At 45.0% G+C, this 22,346-nt stretch overlaps 1 protein-coding gene across 3 annotated transcripts; it reads left to right on the top strand.

Annotated features, from left to right (window-relative positions):
* Window positions 1–15,249: 15,249 nt before the first annotated feature.
* LOC136485611 (uncharacterized) lies at window positions 15,250–16,411 on the top strand. Of its 3 annotated transcripts, XM_066482457.1 has the most exons (3): window positions 15,250–15,358; window positions 15,450–15,931; window positions 16,167–16,411. In XM_066482457.1, the coding sequence occupies exon 2, from the start codon at window positions 15,456–15,458 to the stop codon at window positions 15,924–15,926; it is 471 nt and encodes a 156-aa protein (XP_066338554.1). In that variant the 5' UTR covers window positions 15,250–15,358; window positions 15,450–15,455; the 3' UTR covers window positions 15,927–15,931; window positions 16,167–16,411. The 3 variants fall into 3 exon arrangements, with proteins under 3 accessions (XP_066338554.1, XP_066338555.1, XP_066338553.1); XM_066482458.1 differs by having other exon boundaries at window positions 15,259–15,931; window positions 16,035–16,411; XM_066482456.1 differs by having other exon boundaries at window positions 15,262–15,931.
* The last annotated feature ends 5,935 nt before the right edge of the window (window positions 16,412–22,346 follow it).

The raw sequence follows: 22,346 nt of genomic DNA, 5'->3' as shown, positions 1-22,346 counted from the left end.
CAGCCCACCATCAGGCCGGCCCAAGGCCCATTAGTGGGGTCTCACAAGTACCCGTGTGGATCGGATCCACAACTTGAAAGAGCTGGGAGTCCACGCTAGCCATGGTGACGTGCTCGTCGGGTCGAGGTATAGGTACGTAATTGGCATGGCCTCCACCTTCAGAGGTTAGACCCGTCAAGGTAACTGGACGAGGAAGGCATGGGTCTGCGTCTGCCACCGCCCACCGCTCCCCACAGCGGTCCCGTTCGCTTCGCTGAAAAAAAGCTGAAATATTGTTCCAATTGATTTATTGTGAGAGGAAAACACTGTTTTGACTAAAAAAACAAGCTGAAAAAAACGGATTATAAGATAAACGAACATCAAGGCCCGCCATGGCAGCGAACTGGTGCCCACGCTAGCCCCTCGGCAGCCCGCACATCAAGGCAGTGGTGGTGGTCGCCCCCTTGGCCGCGCCCCGTCCGCCCTCCCGTCGAAGCCGAGGATCACCATGGTCGATCACGGAGGCATAGTGGAGAACGTACAATAGAATAGAAGTAGGGAGGCACACAGTAGGTAGGAGCGACTGAGCGAGTCGGAGGATTTTCTTTTGCCCTTTTTTCGTCGAGTGATGATCGAGGAAGGGCGTGGGGACGTGGGGGGCAACTTGACCATGGGAACGGCGTGGTGAGACGCGGGACGGGGGGCGTCGGACGAAAACCGTCTCGCAGACGGGACAGCCACTTCCTTCTTCTTCATCTATATCTATACATGTTCCTTTATACTAAAGAGACAAAATTTCTGGTCGCTCTAGATTTTCGTCCAGCCTGATTAATCCTAAAGACCCCTCCCGCACAACATCGGCCTCCTCTGTGTCCCCGTATTGCGCGTCTAGGGCGCCAACCACGACGTGTTCGGCCCGGACAGGAATCAGAAACTGTCCCCCAAATCTATACCGACGATTTTCCAAACCGAGGCTGAATCCAAACCCAAATCAGATCAGACTAACTCTAGAAGGACAACAGCTTATATATAAAATCAAATCAATAAATTTGCGGTTTCTTGTGCAGATCTCCACAGCAATCACCAAAAATCAGGCCGCCTGGGCCGCCACCTCTGCGCTCAATGGCTAGGGCGCGTGCGCCGCTACCTCCGCTCGGGCAGGCTAGGAATGGTCCGCCCACTGCGGGCGTGGCCAGGAAACACGTGCCGTCACCTACCACCGCGCACGCCGCCCAGGGCACCCGCGCCGTCACATCCCACCGCGCGCGCGGCTAGGTGCGCCACTGCCTCCTCTAGGCCAGGCCAGTCCCGGTCCGCCCACCACGCGCGCGGCTAGGTGTGCGCGCGCCGGGACCGCGCCCACCGATGGAGAGCAGCAGCACCCTAGGGTCCAGCGGTGACATCCGATTCCTAGACGACTCCCCGTTTTGCCAGCGAAGAAGGAACGAGTGAGAGCACCGTGTCTGCGTGGGTGGTCATGGCTGGAGCTCGGCACCGGCTCGGTGCATAGGTCAGTGGTGTGGGACACAAATCTCGAGGAAGATCAGACCGCCATCCTAAATCAACAGCGGTGGTCTTGGTCTAGGCGTGTTGTGTGGTTGCAGACTTGCAGTCAGCTGTCATATACGGATTAGCGGTGTGCTGCCGCAAGTGATGCCAGTGACTACCACTACTACACAAAGCATTTTTAGGGGCGGCTGGTAACCCTTTGTAGGGGCGGTTTGACCAGCCGCCCCTACCGAACCGTCTCTACAAATCATGCATTTGTAGGGGCGGTTGGTGATTGAGCCGCCCCTACAAATCGATTTGTAGGGGCGGCTGGCATTACAAACCGCCCCTACAAATCTATTTCTAGGGGCGGCTCAATCACCAACCGCCCCTACAAATCTATTTGTAGGGGCGGCTGTAGTGCCAGCCGCCTCTATAATACCTGTTTGTAGGGGCGGTTCAATCTAGAACCGCCCCTACAGTACGTTTTCCCGCCAAAAAAATTCAAATTTACAATTCAAATTCGACCAGAACTGTTTGTTTCCGTGTATTCCATCCAGCGTTCGCGTTGCCGAACGCTCCGCGACCAGCGTTCCGAACAGCGTTCGCGTTGCCGAACGCCCCGCGACCAACGTTCCGAACGCGACTACCAGCACAATAGTATTATATAAACTACAATTACAAGTCCAATTCGTAAGGATATATACAATCCATCATTTAATATATAAATTCCATAAACATTGTTATCAACGTCCTAGAGCTAGCCTTTCAGTCTCACGAAGGTGTTGATACTGAGGATTTGTACCTAAGTCAGACTCTCGGTCATGGTAGGTGCCTTTGACATGTACAATCTGGTCCAATATGAAGTTGCAAAGGTCACCGACGAGCTCTAAGAGTTGGTCATCCTTGTATGGGTCTTTTTTCATTCCTTTCTCTTCTCTCCACTACAAGAGAACAAGTTTTGATTTAATATTTTATACCATGTACGAAGTTTTTATACTACTGATGAAGAGGTTCAAACTTACCCTTAATGGGTGTCTCCTGTAGGCACTGGTGTTACTCATCATAGAACATATATAGTATCCACAATGTACACTCCTAGGCCTCTGCTTGGGGCACTGTGTGTTTTGCATATGAAAATGTTAGGTAATGCTTTTGACAGCCATGTAACGGAGTACTGAAGAAGTAAGTTACACTTACCACACATAGTGTTTTTATAGCCAGCTTTTCCTTCCTCGCTGGATCATGCCTTCTGTGATGATGAGTGACATAGAACCTAAATGCCCTGTTTGAATTATTTTAGCAAATACAACTTGTTAGTATCCATAAGTGAACGTTACAAGTATGTATACAAACATATAAGCTAATGAGGATTGTCGATATGCATACGTCTTGAGAATCGATATGAAGTCTTTGTATGTCGCCGGGTCCTTATCTATTGAATCAAAGACCCATGCCATGCTCCTCCCGGCATCGACGGCTATACAAATCCAGTGGTTGCTGCATGGATTTAATCATAGAACTAGATAAGCTCTTTTGCATCGAATAAAATATATCGAACAAAGCTTTAAGCATATAGTTGAACTTACTCGAAGTTGTATGGTAGCCATATAGTAGAGTGTTGTTGTAGATTTTTGAAAGTCAAAGCAATGTATGCTGCAACCTTAAGGGACTCTTCCTTTAGTTTCGCCGTATGGATGAGCTCTTTCTCCCAAAGAGTCTTTGCAACAGCTAGCTCTTTGGCATCCAGTGTCCACTGTTTAGGGTAATTAAAATTTGGTTGGGCTATAGCTTGAGGGTCTACATACCCGGCTTTCAGACTTGGCATTTGTTTGACAATGTGCACTTGCATTCTACAAATCACGGCGTTGGTTAGTTACAACAAAATTCAAAGATTACATTCATATTAGGAGGACAAGGACTTACACACCACGTATGAATTAGATTCATCTCCATCTCTCCCAGGTGAAAGCATGTGTGCATGTCATTGAAGTCAAAGACAATTTTCCCAGCTGGGCTTCCAAATGTGCCGGTGGAGAAGCATGCTTGTACGAGATCTATGCTCGTTGGGAGAACACGCAAGTACCAATTATGGAACCTTCTCATTCCAAGTGGTAGGCGCCGGATGTCCCGATTTGGTATAAAGGGCTTGCCTCTTTCATATGTTTTTGGGCAATCCTTTGACCATTTGATGTCATCAACATTTGGATACTGCTTTGCAATTTGGTGGAGTTTGCTAGTTACGGCCTCCTCAGAACCCCGTTCTAGGACTTGTTAAACTTGGTTCTCAGGCTTGAACTGGTCATGTGAATACCACTTGGACACCGATGAGACGTCTTTTACCGTAACATAAACTGGCCTTATGTTGATTGGAATCTTCTTTCGAAGTTCCCATTTAGGCACGTCCTCATCTTCTTGTGCATCACCTTCTTCAGGAGGCACTCGTTGTTCATGTATCGACTATGCTTGTTGAGAAGACTGTGGTATCTCATCATGCACTTGCTTGGTACGAGCTGGAGAAGGTTGTGGCATCTCATCATGCACATGCTCGCTAGGAGGCAGGGAAGAATGTGGCATCTCAGGTACATGGTGGTCACGAGACGGTGAAAATATCTCCCCAACCTCAACAACTCGCTCCAAATTTGGGAGAGGGGGAGGCGGCGAAGAAGCAGTCAATATAATGTCCCGTTTATGCCAGAGGATGAACTACCCAATAACGTCTCCGAGTAACACCAGCCCCTCGGGAGTTGCGTAGTCTATCCTCCACTACATGAACTCGGGCTTCATGGTATGCACCTCGACCCTAGTGTAGTCCAGCGGTATCTTATTATTGTGGTGTAAGCCACCGGGAGGATGTGCCACACCCGTTGCCACCTCCATCATAGTGTTCTATCGGCCGCTTAGAAACACCAAGGTGCAACTAGTTGGTTCCCGTATGCGATCGACGAGGGTTGAGGCTGTAGTGGAACCTTGGCTGCTAGGAACTTTCGGAGGGCTACCAACTAATGCCAGTTCTCCCGGTGGCGTCACTAACATCTGTGGCCCGTGTCGCTTGCTCGGATCTAGGAGAGAGTGGGGGTAGTGGCCATGTCGATGATGCTGTCGCCAAGCCAGTACCTGCCATGCTTCTTGCCTCCTCCCACCCTCATGACAAGGTCACCTTCGAAATCCTGGGTGCTCGGATCGTACTTCGGCCCATGGACCGCCTTGGCCGCCATTGTGTACTCGGTGAGACGGCTATGGATGGAGGGATTGCTGTACGCCGAGGGGGGGTCCTCTGGGTTGAAGTCGACGGCGGACGTCGCCTTGCCCTTGTGGGCCATAGCCCATGCCTTCACCTGGGAGCAAGGTGCGCCACCATGCGACACCGACTGTGAAACAAACAGTAAGATCATTAGAAACTATGCAGAAGCAAGCGTTGGAATACATAAATGAAGTCACGTACCCATCTCTCTGCGTACTCGGCAAGGGTAAGGTTCCCCTGATGGTGTGGTGCACCTGTCATCATCAAACGCCGCTCCTGGCAAGCGGCGTGTGTCTCCGACCACTCCGGGGAGCACCACTTGTCCACCATCCTCCTCCAGCACTCGCCTTTACCGGCCACCCAAATTGGAGTCACCTACACGTCAACAAGCATTTGTCATATAAGAACATAGTAAGTGTACTTAATCTTAGGAAGAAACAGTATTTACCAGCATGTATTGCTCTTTGGTCAGCGTCAAGGTTCTTGCGAGGTCTTTGTCGATCTTCACTTCCTCGAAGACAGCTTTGTATTGCTGTACAGCCAGGATACGCGCCTCGTAGTGCTTGTCCTTCACGAGCTTGTAGCAGGCTTTGTGAGCATGCCTCTCGGCCCTCTCCTCGTATCCCTCGTCACATCTGTAGTAATCCTGCATATAAACATTATGTATGTAGTCATTATTTCAAGGATGCGATAGGAATGCGATGTATTGAGCAAGATAGTGCGGGGAAGGCTTACCCACAGCTCTTTCACAACCCGCTGCGCCTTGTTGTCGAATTTCCTGCCTTCCCGATCTCGTGCATCGGGGGCAGAGGCATAGTGCTCAAACATGTAGGCCGGCTCCACCCCTCCTGCCCAGTCCACCAGGCCAGGGAAGTGTTCCCTACACAGAAGACCTAGGATTCCACCTGGAAGGCGTTTGTGATCACCTGCAGCCACAACCTTCCATCCCCTGTCCAAGTGATTAACGAAAAAATATTAGTTTGTATTTTGCCATGTTAAACATATCAAATGAAGTAGCGATAACATCTTAAGATACTTACCTTGGCCCATTGGGGCGAATCACCGGCCATTTCGTGAAAGGTATAGGCTAGTCCGGGAGGCGTGAAGGGCCTCGCAACCAGATCTTCGAAGCAGAGGAAGAGGAACCCCCCGCCGAGGGCTCCTCGAGCTCGCCCTCCTCCTCCTCGTGCTCGCCCACCTCCTGCTCGGCCTGCTCCTCGTGCTCCTCGTGCTCGTGCTGCTCCTCCTCCGCCTCCTCCTGAGGCGAGGGAGGTATAGGCGATGGCGGTCGAGTCGCTGCATGCGCCTGCTGACCTTGGCCTCTCGGCTGACCCTGTCCTCTCGGCCGACCCCTGCGCCTCCGCGGTGGCTCCTCAGCTGCAGGAGCCTCCTCAGCGGACATCGAGCTCCGATAAAACGACCCAACGGACCTCATACCGCCCACCATCTTTTGTCAATCACCTGCAATTAAAAAGAGTAAACCAATAAGCACATATAAACAGGACAACCTAAAAAAGAAATGCAAAATAAACGAAACATAATTAGAAAATGATAGTATTACTTGTATTAGAAATAGGCATCATGATCGGGATCAGCCGGATCATAACTCTCATCATCACTATCACACATGTCGAAATAATCAACACTATCCGAAGGACCAATGTTGTCATCATCGGCATTGCCTATACGCACTCGCTCAAGTAATTCTAAGTCTTGCACATTTTCCACCTCATCTCTGTCGTCCTCTTCATCAACCCTTTCATTATCTACTTCCATTTCGATCGCACCGGTTAAGTCTATCTCAAAACTCTCTTCTAGCCCCTCCTCTTGATAGAACTCCCCGTCTAAGTTGTAATCTTGATCATTTGGGAGAGGTAGTCTACCATGTGGCGATGTCTTCTGCACAATATACCAACCCTTAAGACGGTCGTCGTTTGGGCACGCGTATGGCAGATAATAAACTTGCGTCGTCTGTTGAGCAACAACATAGACATCTTCCCCTAGATAGACGGAATCCTGACGAATTTCGACCAGCCCAAGATTAGGGGTCCGTCTCGTTACTGTAGGATCAAACCAATGACATTTGAATATGACAGGCTTAAGGGGTTTGGAACCATGAAATTTGACTTCGTAGATTTCTTCGATTCTCCCATAATAATCGGCCCCATCAGTGCCGGGCGTAAGAACTCCGGTATTTATGGTTCTTCAATTGGGCCGACTTTCCTCATGTGCTGTCGTGTGAAAGTGATATCCATTCACGTCATAAGCGGCAAATGACCCGACCCTATATAGAAAGCCATTGGACACCTGTACTAACTCGGGATCCATAGACTCATCGGTTTGGCCCTGCAAGCTCAAGCAGGATATATCGTTAAACTAAGTACGAGCAACTTGTAATGTCAAACTAAGTACGAGCAAAGTTGGACAATACCTTCTGTGCGAACCAAGAAATGAAATCGGGCATTCCATTTCCCGCACCCTATTTAAGAAGGGTATCACATTCTTGCAGGGTAGGTTCCCTTGATAGATGCCAGTAGTGATCAAGAAATTCCCTATAACAATGAGAAACAAGAGAGTTGGATACCGAATAGTGACAGCATATTTAACAAGTTTGTTGTGAACTTACTGCATGTACGGCTCTACTTCGGGAAGGTTGGTCAACACATAGTGCATGATAGTGCGCCACTCTTCATGTCTCAATGTCTTGGGTTTTCAATCACTTGCACTTCCAAGCTGCCCTCGAAAAAGGCTGAGGTTCAATTCATTTTCGCCCGCATTGTAGCGAGGGGGTGGATTATGCACGCTGGGAAGGTTGTCACTATAGTAACTTGTTGTGAAGTTTGACACCTCCTCCAGAATGTATGCCTCTGCAACGGAAGCCTCAATTTTGCCTTTATTCTTACATTTACTTCGAACAACCTTTAGACATCTCTTGATTGGATAGCACCAACGGCCCTGCACGGGCCCCCCCATTCGTGCCTCATACGGGAGGTGTAAGATCAAATGCTGCATCGGAACAAAGAAGCTGGGTGGAAATATCTTCTCCAACTTACAGAGAAGCACTGGCGCCATTCTTTCCAAGTCCTCAACCACTTTTTGAGACAACTCCTTGGCACAAAGCTGGCGGAAGAAATAGCTCAACTCTGCCAACACTAGCCAGACATGCTCAGGGACATAGCCACGAACCATCACCGAAAGAAGCCGCTCAATCCATATGTGGAAGTCATGGCTCTTCATCCCTTTGACTCGCAGAGTAGATATGTTCACTCCCCTCCTCAGATTCGCTGCATACCCATCAGGGAACATCAACGTTTGCATCCATTCAAGAACTTGCCTCCTTTGGGGCCTGGTCAAGACGAAATCGGCCTTAGGCTTGCTCCATGTCTTGCCGCCTCTAGGAGGCTTCATTTCTTGCTCTGGTCTATCACATAACGTTGCTAGGTCCACTCTAGCCTTAACGTTGTCCTTTGACTTTTCAGTGTCCATGAGTGTTCCCCAAAGTGCCTCGGCCACATTCTTTTCAGTGTGCATCACATCAATGTTATGTGGAAGAAGGAGGTCATCATAATAGGGGAGCCTCTCCAAGCCTGACTTATGAGTCCACATATGTTGACGACCATATCCCACAAAACCATCGCCTTGTGGGTTGACGACGAGAGCATCTATCTGAGCACGAACCTAGGCACCCGTCATGATCTACGGTGCGGGGTCTATCACTACCACACCTTTCGTAAAGTTCTTGATGTCTCGTCTGAATGCATGCTCAACAGGGAGGAACTGTCGATGCTTGTCGAACGAAGAATACTTGCCACCCTTCTTCAACCAAATGAACTCCACAGCTGTCTTGCATAATGGGCATGGGAACCTCCCGTGAACACACCAGGCGCAGAATATCCCATACGCCAAGAAGTCGTGTAGGGAGTAGTGGTACCAGTTGTCTTGCATATTGAGACATGCATTCTGAAGTTCCTCTTCGTAGCTCGGTCATATGTCAACACCCCTTCCTCCCAAGCACGGACCAGCTCATCAATCAGAGGCTCCATGAACACACCCATCTTACTCCCCGGGTGCCCAGGAATTATCAATGACAAGAATATATTCTATCGTCGAAACACAACACCGGGGGGGAGATTGAGGGGGATAACAAAGATTGGCCAATAAGTGTATGGGGCAGCCATCAGTCCATAAGGATTGAACCCATCTGTTGCTAGAGCAACACGTACATTACGAGCCTCAAGAGCTTTCTCACGATGAATCCCATCAAAGTGGGTCCATGCTTCACCATCAGATGGATGTACCATCTTCTCAGGACTGTATCGAGTGCCATTTTTGTGCCACGTCATCTGTTTCGCGGTTTCCTCGGTCATGTATAGCCGTTGGATCCTCGGTAAGAATGGAAGGTACCGTAGGATCTTCACGGGGGTCTCAAGCTGCCTCTTCTGACCATCACCAGACTCTACCTCCAGGTATCTAGAGGATTGACACTTTGGATAGTACTTTGCTTCTCGTGTCCTTTCCTAAATAGGACGCACCCCTTCGGACAAGCATGTATCTGCTCATATGGCATCTTGAGTGCACGAAGGAGTTTCTGCGACTCGTACATGCTCTTTGGCATAATGTGAGCTTCTGGAAGCAAGCTGCCAATAACTGCCAACGTAGCATCGTAACAATCTCGACTCATGCTAAACTGAGCCTTTAAGGCCATTACCCGTCCAATGGCATCCAGTTGAGAAACCTTTGTGTGGCCGTGAAGGGGTTTCTGTGCCGAAGACAACATGTCATAATACGCCTTTGCGGTTGCCTCTGGCTCCTCCTCCCCACCTTCTTCACCTACGTGTGCTTCGTGAAAGTCATTTAGCCAGTCACCTACCCCGGCATTAGCATCGAAATCTTCGACGCATGCTCTCACGACCTCCTCTCTCATCCGATCGGCTTCACCGTGGTAGATCCACCGAGTATAATCTGTCGTCAATCCATTCTTGCAAAGATGAGTAGACATGACATCCTTTGGTTGCCGATGCCTGTTTGCACATCTACTGCACGGACACCAAATGGCTGACGCTCCTGGAACTAGGGCAAATGCTCTATCTATGAAAGCCTCCGTCTTCTCAATCCATTTATCAGTCAAAGCACGCTGACTTGGGCGGCCCGTGTACATCCACTCACGGTCATCCATCCTCTGACATATACATACATACATATATATATATATATATATATATATATATATATATATATATATATATATATATATATATATATATATATATATATATATATACCAGCGAGACATTAAGAATCAATTGCATGTACACGATGTTCCTACCATCTAATAGGTCAGGATAGGTCCTAATCCCACCCGAGGATGCGTAGCTGGGGTTATGGGGTTAGTCTCCATGGTCTACTCCGATCTGAGACAGAATTTCAGCAGCACCTTCCCGTTGTTCTCCAAATACACGTCCCGGTAGGGAGATTGTGTATCCGGAGAACAACAGGGAGATGCTACCGAAACTCTGCCTCGGAACGGAGTAGACCACGGAGACTAACCCCATCTACGCATCCTAGGGCTGTCCAAAAAACGTGGACAATTCGAAACAGATACGGTTATCGACATGCAAAGAGCTACATATTTCTAACCGTATCTCTTTCGAACGGGAGACGCCTAACCGGGTTACGTGCTCTACAAATATGCATGATACAGAAAAGAGGGGTGTTTTATGCCTCACCTCGCTGTCCCGCAAACAGGAGAAGCCTCAACCGCTACAAGGTCCACGGAACACCAACAAACAGCCAGAAGCTTCAGTCCTCCCTAAAAGAATAAGTCTGTTCAAATTTAAAATATCTTATATTTAACCGAATTTATAAGAAATAGTATCAACATGTATGAATTTAACCACCGACAGCAAGCTAGACTTTGCCTTTGACCTAAGTCACTGTAAGCCAAAACTCCTATCCAGTCAGCATGTTCATCCAATCATGGACCACCACATCACTTGTCAGCTTCCAATTGAACCCAGTCAGCAACCGACATGGCAATCTTGTAATATATATACCTTCTATCAGTCAAACTAAAAATTGTTTGATCTAGCACTATTCTAGAGTTATCTCGTTTCTAGAATGGAGGGAGTATCAAAGAAGCAGCACTAGTGCTGTTTCTTCTTGTTTATTTATTAATTTTGTTGTTGGTTAGATAGAAAATATTGCTAGCTTGATTCCCTGCGTCTGCGTGCATTTTTTTTATGAAGTCAGTTGCTACGAATAAACTAGCGGCTGCTGCGGCTGCCGGCTGAACAGTGGTCATCGCGAACACAGAAACAGTACGTACATCAATTTCAAATACTACTAGGTTTATTTCGATGATCGAAGGAAGATTAGGCTCAGGCGCAGAAACAGTCCTCCCTAAAAGAGATATATAACAACTGTGAACTGTCTGATCAAATAGTAACCCAACTTGGCTTGTTGCCTTTACTGGATATATATATGACTCTGTGACTAGCCAACAGGACACATCTAGTTAGAGACCTATCTATGTCGAATTTGCATCAGGAGAATTGAACTCTAGAAAGGCAGAGCTGTGTCCATTTGATGGAGAATCCAAACCGCAGTAGCATGGAGCACGTACAGGAGCAGACCCAGTAAGGACATGGGTGCACACATGTACACCCCCATAATTTTTGCAAAACAATCAAAGTTAGCAGGCATAATACATGCATAGTTGCATATACACTTGGAACTAGATGATCAAGATTACTGGTCACAAAGGCAAAGCTGTCTCACGACAACAAAACAATAGTAGATATCACCATCTTGGTAATTAAGATTCAGTCTTCAGTGAAAAGGAAAAATTCAGTTTTCAGTGAAAAGATCTTGGTCCTGGTAACAACAAAGTGGTTAGTTACAGGAATGTCTCTCCCGTATATTCCTGACTCTAGCCCTTCTCTTCCTTTGCCCTTATTCAATCCACTAATGCTACTGCTGGTGCTGGGCATCACGCACAGCTTGCAAGTGACAGCATGCTTTGGCTTCTACCCTTACCACACAAGAAGAGAAAGTGAGGCTGTAACAGCTAGCAGTAAAGCAGATCTCTCTTTAGCCTGAGTGGTGTCATCTCATGCTTGCCATTGCAACTGCAACTGCACTATAGCCTCAAATGGCTTTATTCTCCTTCACTTCACTAGGATATGATCTAGTTAGCATCTTTTTCTCCACATCTATAACAGGATTGACCTTGCGCATCTATCCTCATTGGATGGCACCAGTAGTGTGTCACCAATAACTAGCTCAAATGGAAAATCCACAGGATTTTATTTTAAGATAAACAACACACACACACTAAATGGCCAAGAGAACAGCTGCTAGTCCACCAAGTGAGCTTTGTAAAGACAGACATATGACTATATTCATAGGCATGCTACAACTAGGAAGATTGCTAATGAAAAAAACAGCCTACAAATTTTCAAAATATGGGGTGTCAGGCACTAGTTAACAGCTGTGGCTCACACCTGCGAATCTGTTACGTGTTGGGCTATCGCATAGATGGCCTCCTTGGATCCACTTAAGGTCTCATCTGCTTCTAAAAAAACTTAAAATTAGCACCTGCTCTACTACTAATTTTAGCAACTCTCAGAGATCAAACTTGAGATGCTTGACTCTTCATAAAATTTAAAATAACTTATAATTTAAAACGAATCGAGTATTAATGTATGTTATAGGATGCTAAAGTTAGCAAGATCCAAATAGACCGTAGTACCTAGTACTCCTTTTCATCCTGAAATACGAGATACCTGAGCAATTGTAGGATCAAATAATATTCGCTAAAAAACTAACTCACTCCTCACTAGTTAGTTTGGTTGTCAAGTTGTTTAATTTCCTAATAACACATAGTTTTTAATTAAAACACATTCATACTTATTATTGATTTCAGCTATTAATTATAGAAGTCATTTTGTTCAAGATGGACCTAAAAGTCATACATGGATGTGGTTTAAAAAAGCAAACAGGCATAGTTAATGTTGAACGATCAAAATACCTTATTTTTTTGAACATTTGATACTTTGTATTTCGACTGGGAGCGAGGGAGTATTTATTTTTATCTTTATTTACCAAGAATCATCCTTCAAAAGTTGGCCAACCATAAGACTCGCACCCATGATCATGCATACACAATGAAAGACATGCTCAAAAGAGGAATATCTAGTCCATTCCTCCCTTCTGGGTTTCAAAACGATATTTACAAATCAACTGTAGATTAAACTTTAAGCAATCAGACTTCAAAAGGCAAATCTGACTCAAAAAAGGATATCAAGGACAGTAGGAACATAATCAGACTAATAATCACAAATCATGACAACCTGCTAACACCAATTCAAGCATTCATCAGCCATCAACTCTAATTTATAAACTATCTCCATCCTCAAATGAACAGCTATTTTTGAAATCACTCTGATGGTGTCTAAGCAGGACAATATGAGAAGCAATGAGAATACAATGGGGCTTACCGGAGAATGGGGGAAGCGGTGGGATCCTACGGTGGGCTCCTGCGGCGACGGCGAAGTCTCCGCCGATTCTCTCCACAACCCTAGGGCGGTTTCGTGGGCGTGCTCGCGCCCACGCTCGGTTTCACAGCGGGGACAGGGGCATGGGCCAGCCGGTGGCTGTGGCAGACCGGCCGAGCGGGGGGGAGGTCGACGGCCGGGCGGGCGGGTGGGGTGGGGAGGGAGGGGGGGAGGGAGGGGGGCGCGTGGGGGGGAGCTCGATGGCGGCGGGCGTGGGGAGCACGATGGAGTGGGGAGGGAGGAGGGCGCATGGGGGGAGCTCGACGGCGGCGCAAGGGGAGGGAGGTCGACGGCGGCGCGAGTGGGGAGGAATGGAGAAATGGCTAGAGCCGGCCCGCGGCCTATCTATTTTGCGGCCTGTTTGCCGAGTGTCGGCCCGATACGACACTCGGCAACGTTTTTTTTAAAAAATTTCCATCAGTTTGCCGAGTGTCGGCCGATGGCGCACTCGGTAAACTACTTAAAAATCCCTGTTCTCCCTTAAAAATTCCATCAGTTTGCCAAGTGTCACCTATGCAGCACTCGGCAAACTTATTTCTATATTTCATGCTACCCTTTTCTTTCCTCTACTTAATTACTTTGCTCTATTTCATGTTTCACTAATTTCATGAAATGAACTTGCATTACACTTTGTTAGGTGCACTCACAAATGTATATTTCAAGCTTGTACAAAAATTGGACTATTATTTCCTGTGTTTGTATATCACGCATATAAAATTCAATAATTGCGACGAAAGAATTAAAATTACGAAATGGCTCCGAAAAATTGCCAAAAATTCACAAGAAGCGATCTTTGTTCTCTATTATATATACAAAAAAATTTTGAAGTGAAACTCCAAATCGACATTCAAATTGTCTCCTCATCTTACCGGATCTTTCTCACATCTCAGAAACTTCTCCGGAGATGATCCGATTTGTAAGCAACATACGTGTCAACTTTGCCAAAACACTCTCAATTTTTTACCATAGCCTCCACGTATGATATCATGACAACTCGACGACTTTCATGATTTTCAGACTTCGTTTGTTTTTTATAGAATTTTCATATGTTTCCGCCACGCGTTTTTGCTCATGTTTCGCGAACACAATGTTCGAGATTTCTGGTCTGGCCTGGGATACGGTATCAAAACAAACTCAGTGAAAAGAATATCATTTTTTATTCACTTTTTTCGGATATTCGAAGCACTTGCAGTTCAAATCCAAAAAATTACCGAAAATTCATTTGACTAAAATAAATTGATGAAATATAGTAAAATAACTCAGAAATGTACATTACTTGAACAGAGAGCAACAGGTATTGTAAGACAACAGTACAAAAAGTTTGGGGGGGCAAAATCAAAAAAAAATGTTTGCCGAGTGTAAGATTCTGACACTCGGCATATAATAGCATTTGCCGAGTGTCAAAAGGTGATACTCGGTATAGATGTGTGTTTGCCGAGTGTTGTATTTTGGCACTCGGCATATATGTGGGTTTGTCGTGTGTTAACGTGTGCCACTCGGCAAAAGGATAACGGAGATCGACCGGTGTTACCGGACATGAAGTTGCCGTGTGTCTATTTTTTGCCGAGTGTAGGCACTCGGTATAAACCGTTATGCCGTGAGTTTTATTGTTGCCGAGTGTCGTCTTTGGGCCGAGTGCCCGAAATCGTGCCCACGGCAAAGGTGGGGACACTCGGCAACTTAGGTGTTTTCGGTAGTGCCACTCGTACTTTCTCTTTTCTCTTTTTCTTTTTTAGGCTGTGTTTAGTTCTCGAAATTTGAGAATTTGGCTACGGTAGCACTTTTTGTTTTTATTTGGCAGTTAGTGTTCAATCATGGACTAATTAGGCTTAAAACGTTCATCTCGCGATTTCCAACCAAACTGTACAATTAGTTTTTTTTCGTCTATATTTAATGCTCCATGCACGTATCGCAAGATTCGATGTGATAGCTACTGTAGTATTTTTTGGGAAACTTTTTGGAACTAAACACAGCCTTACTTTTATATTTTCATTTTCAGACGAAACCACGCACGAAGGCACCTTGGACTGAGCTTCATCGAAGTTTCACAATCGCATCGTCTGCAAGAGTATAAAGAAGCTCGATCGACGCAGTAAGCGGCACTACCATGCAAAGGGCTTAGATTTTGCAAGTGAGTTTATCCCTGTTGGCGGGAAATTAACTTTATTCAATTCCTGTCGGAGTCGGACATGGCCACCGCTCTTCAAGCTGCCGTCCCCAGGCCAGACAGTGCGGGGGAGCAATTCCTTCTGAAGGATCAGGAGGCGAACAACCCCGACGTCCGCCGCGCCGAAGATGGCGACAGGAGTGTCCCCTGGTTCACCTTGCTGGGTCTCACCATTCTCACCTTCAACTCCGGGATGGCTATCGTCCGGTCGCAAGGAGATGCGATGGCCATTGCCTTCGTCGGGTTTTCCTACGCCGATCTACTCGCACTGTTCGCCTGCCTGAGGATGTACGAGCGAGCACCTGCCGGCTCGTCCACGAGAGGGTGGCTCAAGGTCGCCGTGTGGATCTTGACGACGCTACTCACCTTCGCTTTCTCTTCCAAAGTCGCGGCCGTTATGCCACCCACGGTGGCGCTGCTTGTGTGGCTCGTGGCTTTCGCGACGGTTGCCGGAGGATTCATCGCCTTCTTCGTCTACGAGGAGAAGCAATGATTAAGGTACGCATGTGCGTTCAAATAACGAATCGAGTAATCACTTGTTTTTTGAATGTGTAGTTGCTAAACAGCCATGGACGACTATTATTTCTGAGATTTTTTATAGGAATAGATTGGGGTGGACTCTCTGTCCATTGGCCAACTTTGGCTTAGCAACAGTAAATTTGTAGTCTGCAAAATGTTCACAGCTGCAGCTCTGTGGGGGCTCTGGAAACTGAGAAATAAACTTTGTTTTCAGGGTGATGCTTCAAGGCTGGGGGCTGCTGCTCTGTCCTCAGGAGAAGAAAACTGGACTTCAATGTGAACTTGGAGAAGCTCAGGAATCTGGCCACAAGACCTACAAGATTGACTGGTTACATCAAGTGGGATGTGGGAAGTGACTGGGACAAGATGAAGTATAAAGAAGCCATGATTTGGAAGTCCAAGGGAGTTCCTGAAGATATCAAGAGCAGACTGTCCTCCTCCTTGGTGGTTGATGATCCTTCTAGTTTTCTTTATTTTTCTTTCTTTTATTTCTCTTCATTTTTTATAATGTTTTTTTTTCTTTTTTTATTTATATTCCACGAGATGTTCACTTATTTTAACTTTTTTATTTTTATTTTTCGTCCTATTTTAAAATTTCAATTTTTATTTATTCGATGGTATTGTTTTTAAGGTGTTTAACGTTACTTTTAGGTTGTTCATTCACTAAGTATGATGTTCTGCTAAGTTCATCGTTCATGACATGAGCCGGGTTCGCACGTGCAAGCTTCCGTTCTGCGTCAGCATGGGCGGGCCCAAAAGGATCTCTGTCGGCACACTTTTATGTTCTCATCGTTTCTGTGGTTTATAAGTCAACTGATGTTGTTTTATTGTCAGAGAAAACATTGCATTATGGCTGATACGATCAAGCGAACAAGGTGAAATCCAGCCAAATGATCCTAAACGAACGAACCTGCCAAAGCAAAATCCAGCCAAATGATCCTAAACGAACGAACCTGCCAAAGCACGACAAGCGCTCGCCTGTCGCCTCGTGCGCCGGCGACGCTTTGTTCGTCTCGCCTTCATGGCCAGTGGCCGCCATGGACAGGGCGCTGTGTCATCCACTCTCACTGGCATGCGCAGAACAAATGCACGTTCTGCTTACCACGTGGGCCGCGATTCTGCACTCGAGGATTTGTGGAGTGGGCTTAAAGGGCTAAGGTTAAGAAGGAAAATCTCAGTTTTTGGTTGGGCCAGCCGAATCAAGTACTGGCCCATCTTTAGGAACTAGGGCTAGCAGGGAACGCCGCGTCAGGAATCCTATGGGCCTGGGACTGGACTGCTTGACTAGGTTACTCGCGGTATGCTTGCCGCATATTTCCTCCGTTCCAAAAAAAAAAAAAAAAGAATTGAAATCTTACGAAATGTAATGACAGCAAGAAACAAACAGGACTATGTTCAAAAAAAAAAGAGAAAGGTGGTTGTTGTGTGCATCTATTGTGAGTCTAAGAAAGGTGAAAGGCGAACCACCTACCCACACGCGCTGCGATGCAAATGGGCTTAGGATGGCTAGGCCATGACATGAGTGGTATGCGGCACCAATGAAGGTTTTGCAGTTCTAAACTCAAAAGCGAGAAGGATGAGAGTGCAGTGACGACTGACCAAGGAACAGAAGAAGAGTGAGGGGACGGACGGATGTTGGAGAGATTGAGAAACGGAATAAAGAATTTTGGGTCTTTAATATTAGGTGCATAAGATATAGGTATAGATATCGAAATAGATTATAATTAGAAAGTACTCTGTATATAGATATAAATGTAGATATGGATTATGTATAGATTTGTTATATATTTTCTCGACGAGATATAGATATAAACAGATATTAATATAGATTAGGTAGATATAAATAGATATATTGTTATGTATTAATTAATTCCATTTTTTTATAATATGTATTAATTAATTCCTAATGAAAAGACCAAGGTAAACAACAGAAGCCATTTTAATTCTTCGATAAAACCTAAGATAATTATGGTATTAATTACAGAGTATAGATGAGGAAAAAGAGACCGGTCCCTTTTCCCTTGTGCAGACGAGGATTGTACCAGGGCACCACCGGCCAAGGAGGGCTTGCTCTCGTATCTTTCAAGCTGTTAATAATGAGATACATACTCCTCTATATGGCCCCGTTCGCTGGTCTGAAACTTAGCTGAAACTGGCTGGTTTCGTAAGAGAAAAACACTGTAGCGGTAGGTTGATGAACAGTATTTTATGAGAGCAACCAGTCGGCTGGTCTGGTTTTGTGAGACCAGTGAACAACGCCATATATATGGATGATTGCTAATTTGCTTAAGAGCAACGAACCAGTCGCTGTAGCTGAAGGTTCGTGATCTTGCTGATAACTCACGCACGCACACCACACAACGCCCTGTCGCTCTCTCATCCTCCGATCCTAAGACTATGCAGATATGGATTATTTGAGGAACAACCTTCTTTCTCAATTTTTCCCAATCTTTTATATATTTTACTAGCTATATTACATGGGCGACATGCATGGTGCCGTGCACATTGCCATGCCATGCCTAAGGTCAACGTGCTCTCTCTCTCTCTCTCTCTCTCTAGCACATGCATGCATATATGCAGAGTCGGATGATGCAATCATAAGCTTTTTCAATCCACCGCACTGCCACTGCAACGAACTCTGTTTCTCTCTCCACATGACCGAACGTACGAAACCGTATCCAACGCAGGATTGTTTCCAGGAAGGGAAAAAAGAGAGGATTCCTGTGGTTACCTACCTAGTCTACCTATTTCTGTACAAAGTTCACACGGGGACGGTGACATCACATATATATTTAAATTTAACTGTACTATACATAAAGTATATAAGAACTCAAAAAAAAAACAGAGAGATTGAACTTTTTTTTTTTTTGAGAATTTACAGAGAGATTGAACTCACTCGAGCTGTCCACCACTTGCCACTTGGTATTTGAAGATAGGGTTCAAAATGGTACCGATATTTCATGGTATCAATTTTGAATACGTTTACGGTGTGTTTGATTGGATGATGGAATTACATAGTATATCATGGATCAGGGGAGAGGAAGCAGACGAGTGGAATCGTATTTTTGGATAAAATGTTTGGTGAGGTCGCATAAGCGGAAGAAAAAAAACTAAGATGTTATTTGGGATGCCGTCTATAGTACAACGAGCATCCGCTGGGCCTTCCTCAACAATGAAGGCTGCCAATTTGGTTACATACGAGCGAATGTAGGATGTCCCTATATTTTGCACCAACAGAGCCAAGCTCGCACATCACATGTGAGGAACCTAAGAGTAATTTTAGCTCGAGCCCTCAAATCAGGGCCTCTACTTTTGGTTTGAGAGTTCCCCTCATTTTAGAATCTAATTCTTTGCATCTGCTCTAGCAAGAGCCACAAATCCCTTTTGATAGATACCGACACAAGGGGTCTGCTTGCATTCTCTACGCTCTATCAACTAGCTATACATGTGGAGAAGAGGCAGGAGGGCGAGATCCGCTTGTCGGGGCTTGCCTCATGACTTGCGGCAAGAGACGGAGGCGCTCGTGACTCGTGCGAAGAGGCACGGGGAAGAGGTGGAGGCGGCCATAACTCGTGGCAAGCGGCGGACGTGCGAGGATGCACTCGCCGGAGGAGGGTGCGAAGTGCGACACCAACGGAAGGAAGATCGTCGTTGGAGGTAGCCGCACGCTGGGAGGGAGTGCCCGCCGAATTTGGGTGGAGGAGGGGCGTTGTGATGGTGGTTGTCGCTGTGGGTGTCGAGATGGTGGCTGACGCCACGAGATAGTGCTGTGGGGGCAAGAGGAAGGTTGATGGTGAGGAAGCGTTGCTCCCGGACGACGCGAGGGACGGACCCGTACAGGCGCGAGCTTTCAAACCCCAATAATAAAGCAGGGGCTCCCTCCAAACCCTCAAAGAACGAGGGCCAGTGAGAGATTTGAGGGTGGCCTCTAATTTGAGGGCTCTATTAGGGGGCTTGCTATGAGCTCTTTTTTTTTTTTGCTCCGGCCCTTAAATTTGGTTTTGAAGATTTAAGTAGGTGCCCTACTGGAGTTGTTCTAATATCCTTCTCTTTAGAAATCTATACGCACGGCCCAATGCAGGGATCAGATTGATGTGCGGGGAACCAAATATGCCCTTAGAGATCAAATCCATGTGTACTCATTCGGTTCCCGTTGAGATATTAGACCTATCTGTATTTGAGTATTGATATTCAATGTCTAATACCAAATTAAATCTATTTGATACTTATTAGATCATAGTCCCTGTCCTATAATATAAAGGATTTAGAGTTCAATATTTTTACCAAATATAAGGTTTTAATCATTAACCTCCTCTCTCCTCTGTTTTTCTTGGCAAGAAATACTGAGATTGTTTTTAAACTTAGTATCGCCCAAAACAAACAACATTAATTTTTTTGATAGAATAACAAACAACATTAATTAAGGAAAGTAACAACTGAACTACTCCTTCTATCCTAATTATTTTTTCGACGAAAGAATAATTATATCAGATAATAATTGGGTACATCAATATATTACAAGCACTCTGGAATACACTACATATATATAGAAACTAATTTTCATCTAAATTATACCCACGTTGTAAAAAGCTCCAGATCTCAAAAACCAAACCTATTTGACGCTTTGTATGGATGACCGCACATGCAAATACTCGACAACAGGCCTGAGAATAGATGTCCAACGAACGGTAGCCAACATCCATGCAGGTGGAGTTGAGAAACTTCTTCTTTCTTATATCTTCCATCTTAGAGGACTCCTTGTTTTATCTGTTGGATCATCCTTTATATTACAACAGGAGGGAGTACACATATAATATCGACGCCATTCATATCTTGTCGTAGATAGATGACACCATCCATATTGGAAAACAGACTTGAAAAAGGTATGTCTACTTGTAACCATATATCAATATTGGATATATGTTTGTACCCACTAGAGGGTAGTTATGCTACTATGTGCCGTATGGAGGGTTGGTGTGCAAAAAAAAAGTCAGTGTCTAAAGCTGTGTGACAGCTCACACCACAAACAAAGATGAAGCAAGTGCAATCGAGAGGATCGTTGACCTTGCCTTATTCAGGTACTGCCGCGAGGATGAAAAGGCATCTTCATATATTTGTTAGGCACCCACAAGATAGTTTTTTTATTTCACACCTATCAAGACATTTGTATACTTGTAGAAACTTGCCGTTTTTTAATTATATATGAAGTTATGCACATGTGCAGCTGCAAAAGAAAGTGCTTGTACGTAATATCATCTCTTCATCAGGGGATCTATGCATACACCCATACCCATGTCCATGTGTGAGTTACACTGTAGGAGTGAGTGCAAATGATTGGAACATAGGAATACTCTGCAACAATTATATCCTAAAATGTACTTCTTAGTCATGACTTGTCTGCTAAAATAGATTCCATGTTAAATTGAACCTACCAAAAAACTATAAATTTCTCTTTTTTTTTCTCTCGGTGATAGGATAAACCATTTTTCTGCTTTTAAAGTGACTTAGATCTTACTTATGTTTAAGTCACTCTACCTTTTTATGGGTAATAAACTTTTTAGGGTAACAACAAAAATTGACGTCAGTAGAAAAAAGCCCTAGAGAAAAAGGTTCCAGCTTAATAAGAATGTTATAGAGGAAACATGCATGTCATTTATCCCGATAGAATAAAAACAAAATTATCATATAAATAAAATTGTTATATCTGGAGGTTGACGGGTCTATACACAAGGGTGCAAAAAGTATCTTGTGCGTAAGCAGGACCAAGATAACTTGTAAGGAGACATGCCCATTTTTATTATAAAATTACTTCAATGGAATGACCATCTTTGATAATAGAATAATCAACATTTTGTGTATTGAACGGTTTTATTTACTATTGTATTTATAAAAATATTGAATTTGTTGTACTAAGAAAACATCTTTTTATGACAAGTAGAGTCTATAAAAAAACTGCAGACTCAAGCTTACTTCAAAGAGGTTGCTTAATGGTTTTAAGGAATGGAAGCGAGCAACTAATCTCGAAAAAACATATTGAAGGGCCCAAGATGTCACATTGAGTGGGTGAATAGGTGTTCTTTGAAAATTCAAGCACAAAATTGTAACAGACTAGTAATATTTTTTGCAGATTATCTAAGCATTGCATGGATTACCCACACTTCTATGGATATTCAAGCAGATTTTCCTCACTTTTATGGATAATCAAACTATCTACACTTTGGCATATATTTAAGCAGATTACCTACACTTTTATGGATATTCAATAAGTACACAACAAACACGAGTGTAAATTACGCCTAGTGAATTCTAGCTGAAACCAACCTTAGAGATGTGGTTCTTTATATTACAATTAGCAATTCCACAACACACACATAACCATGAAAATTGAGTAGAA

Source organism: Miscanthus floridulus, chromosome 10 (assembly GCF_019320115.1).
Source record: "Miscanthus floridulus cultivar M001 chromosome 10, ASM1932011v1, whole genome shotgun sequence".
Taxonomy (NCBI): domain Eukaryota; kingdom Viridiplantae; phylum Streptophyta; class Magnoliopsida; order Poales; family Poaceae; genus Miscanthus; species Miscanthus floridulus.
This window is presented reverse-complemented; position numbering and strand designations above follow the sequence as displayed.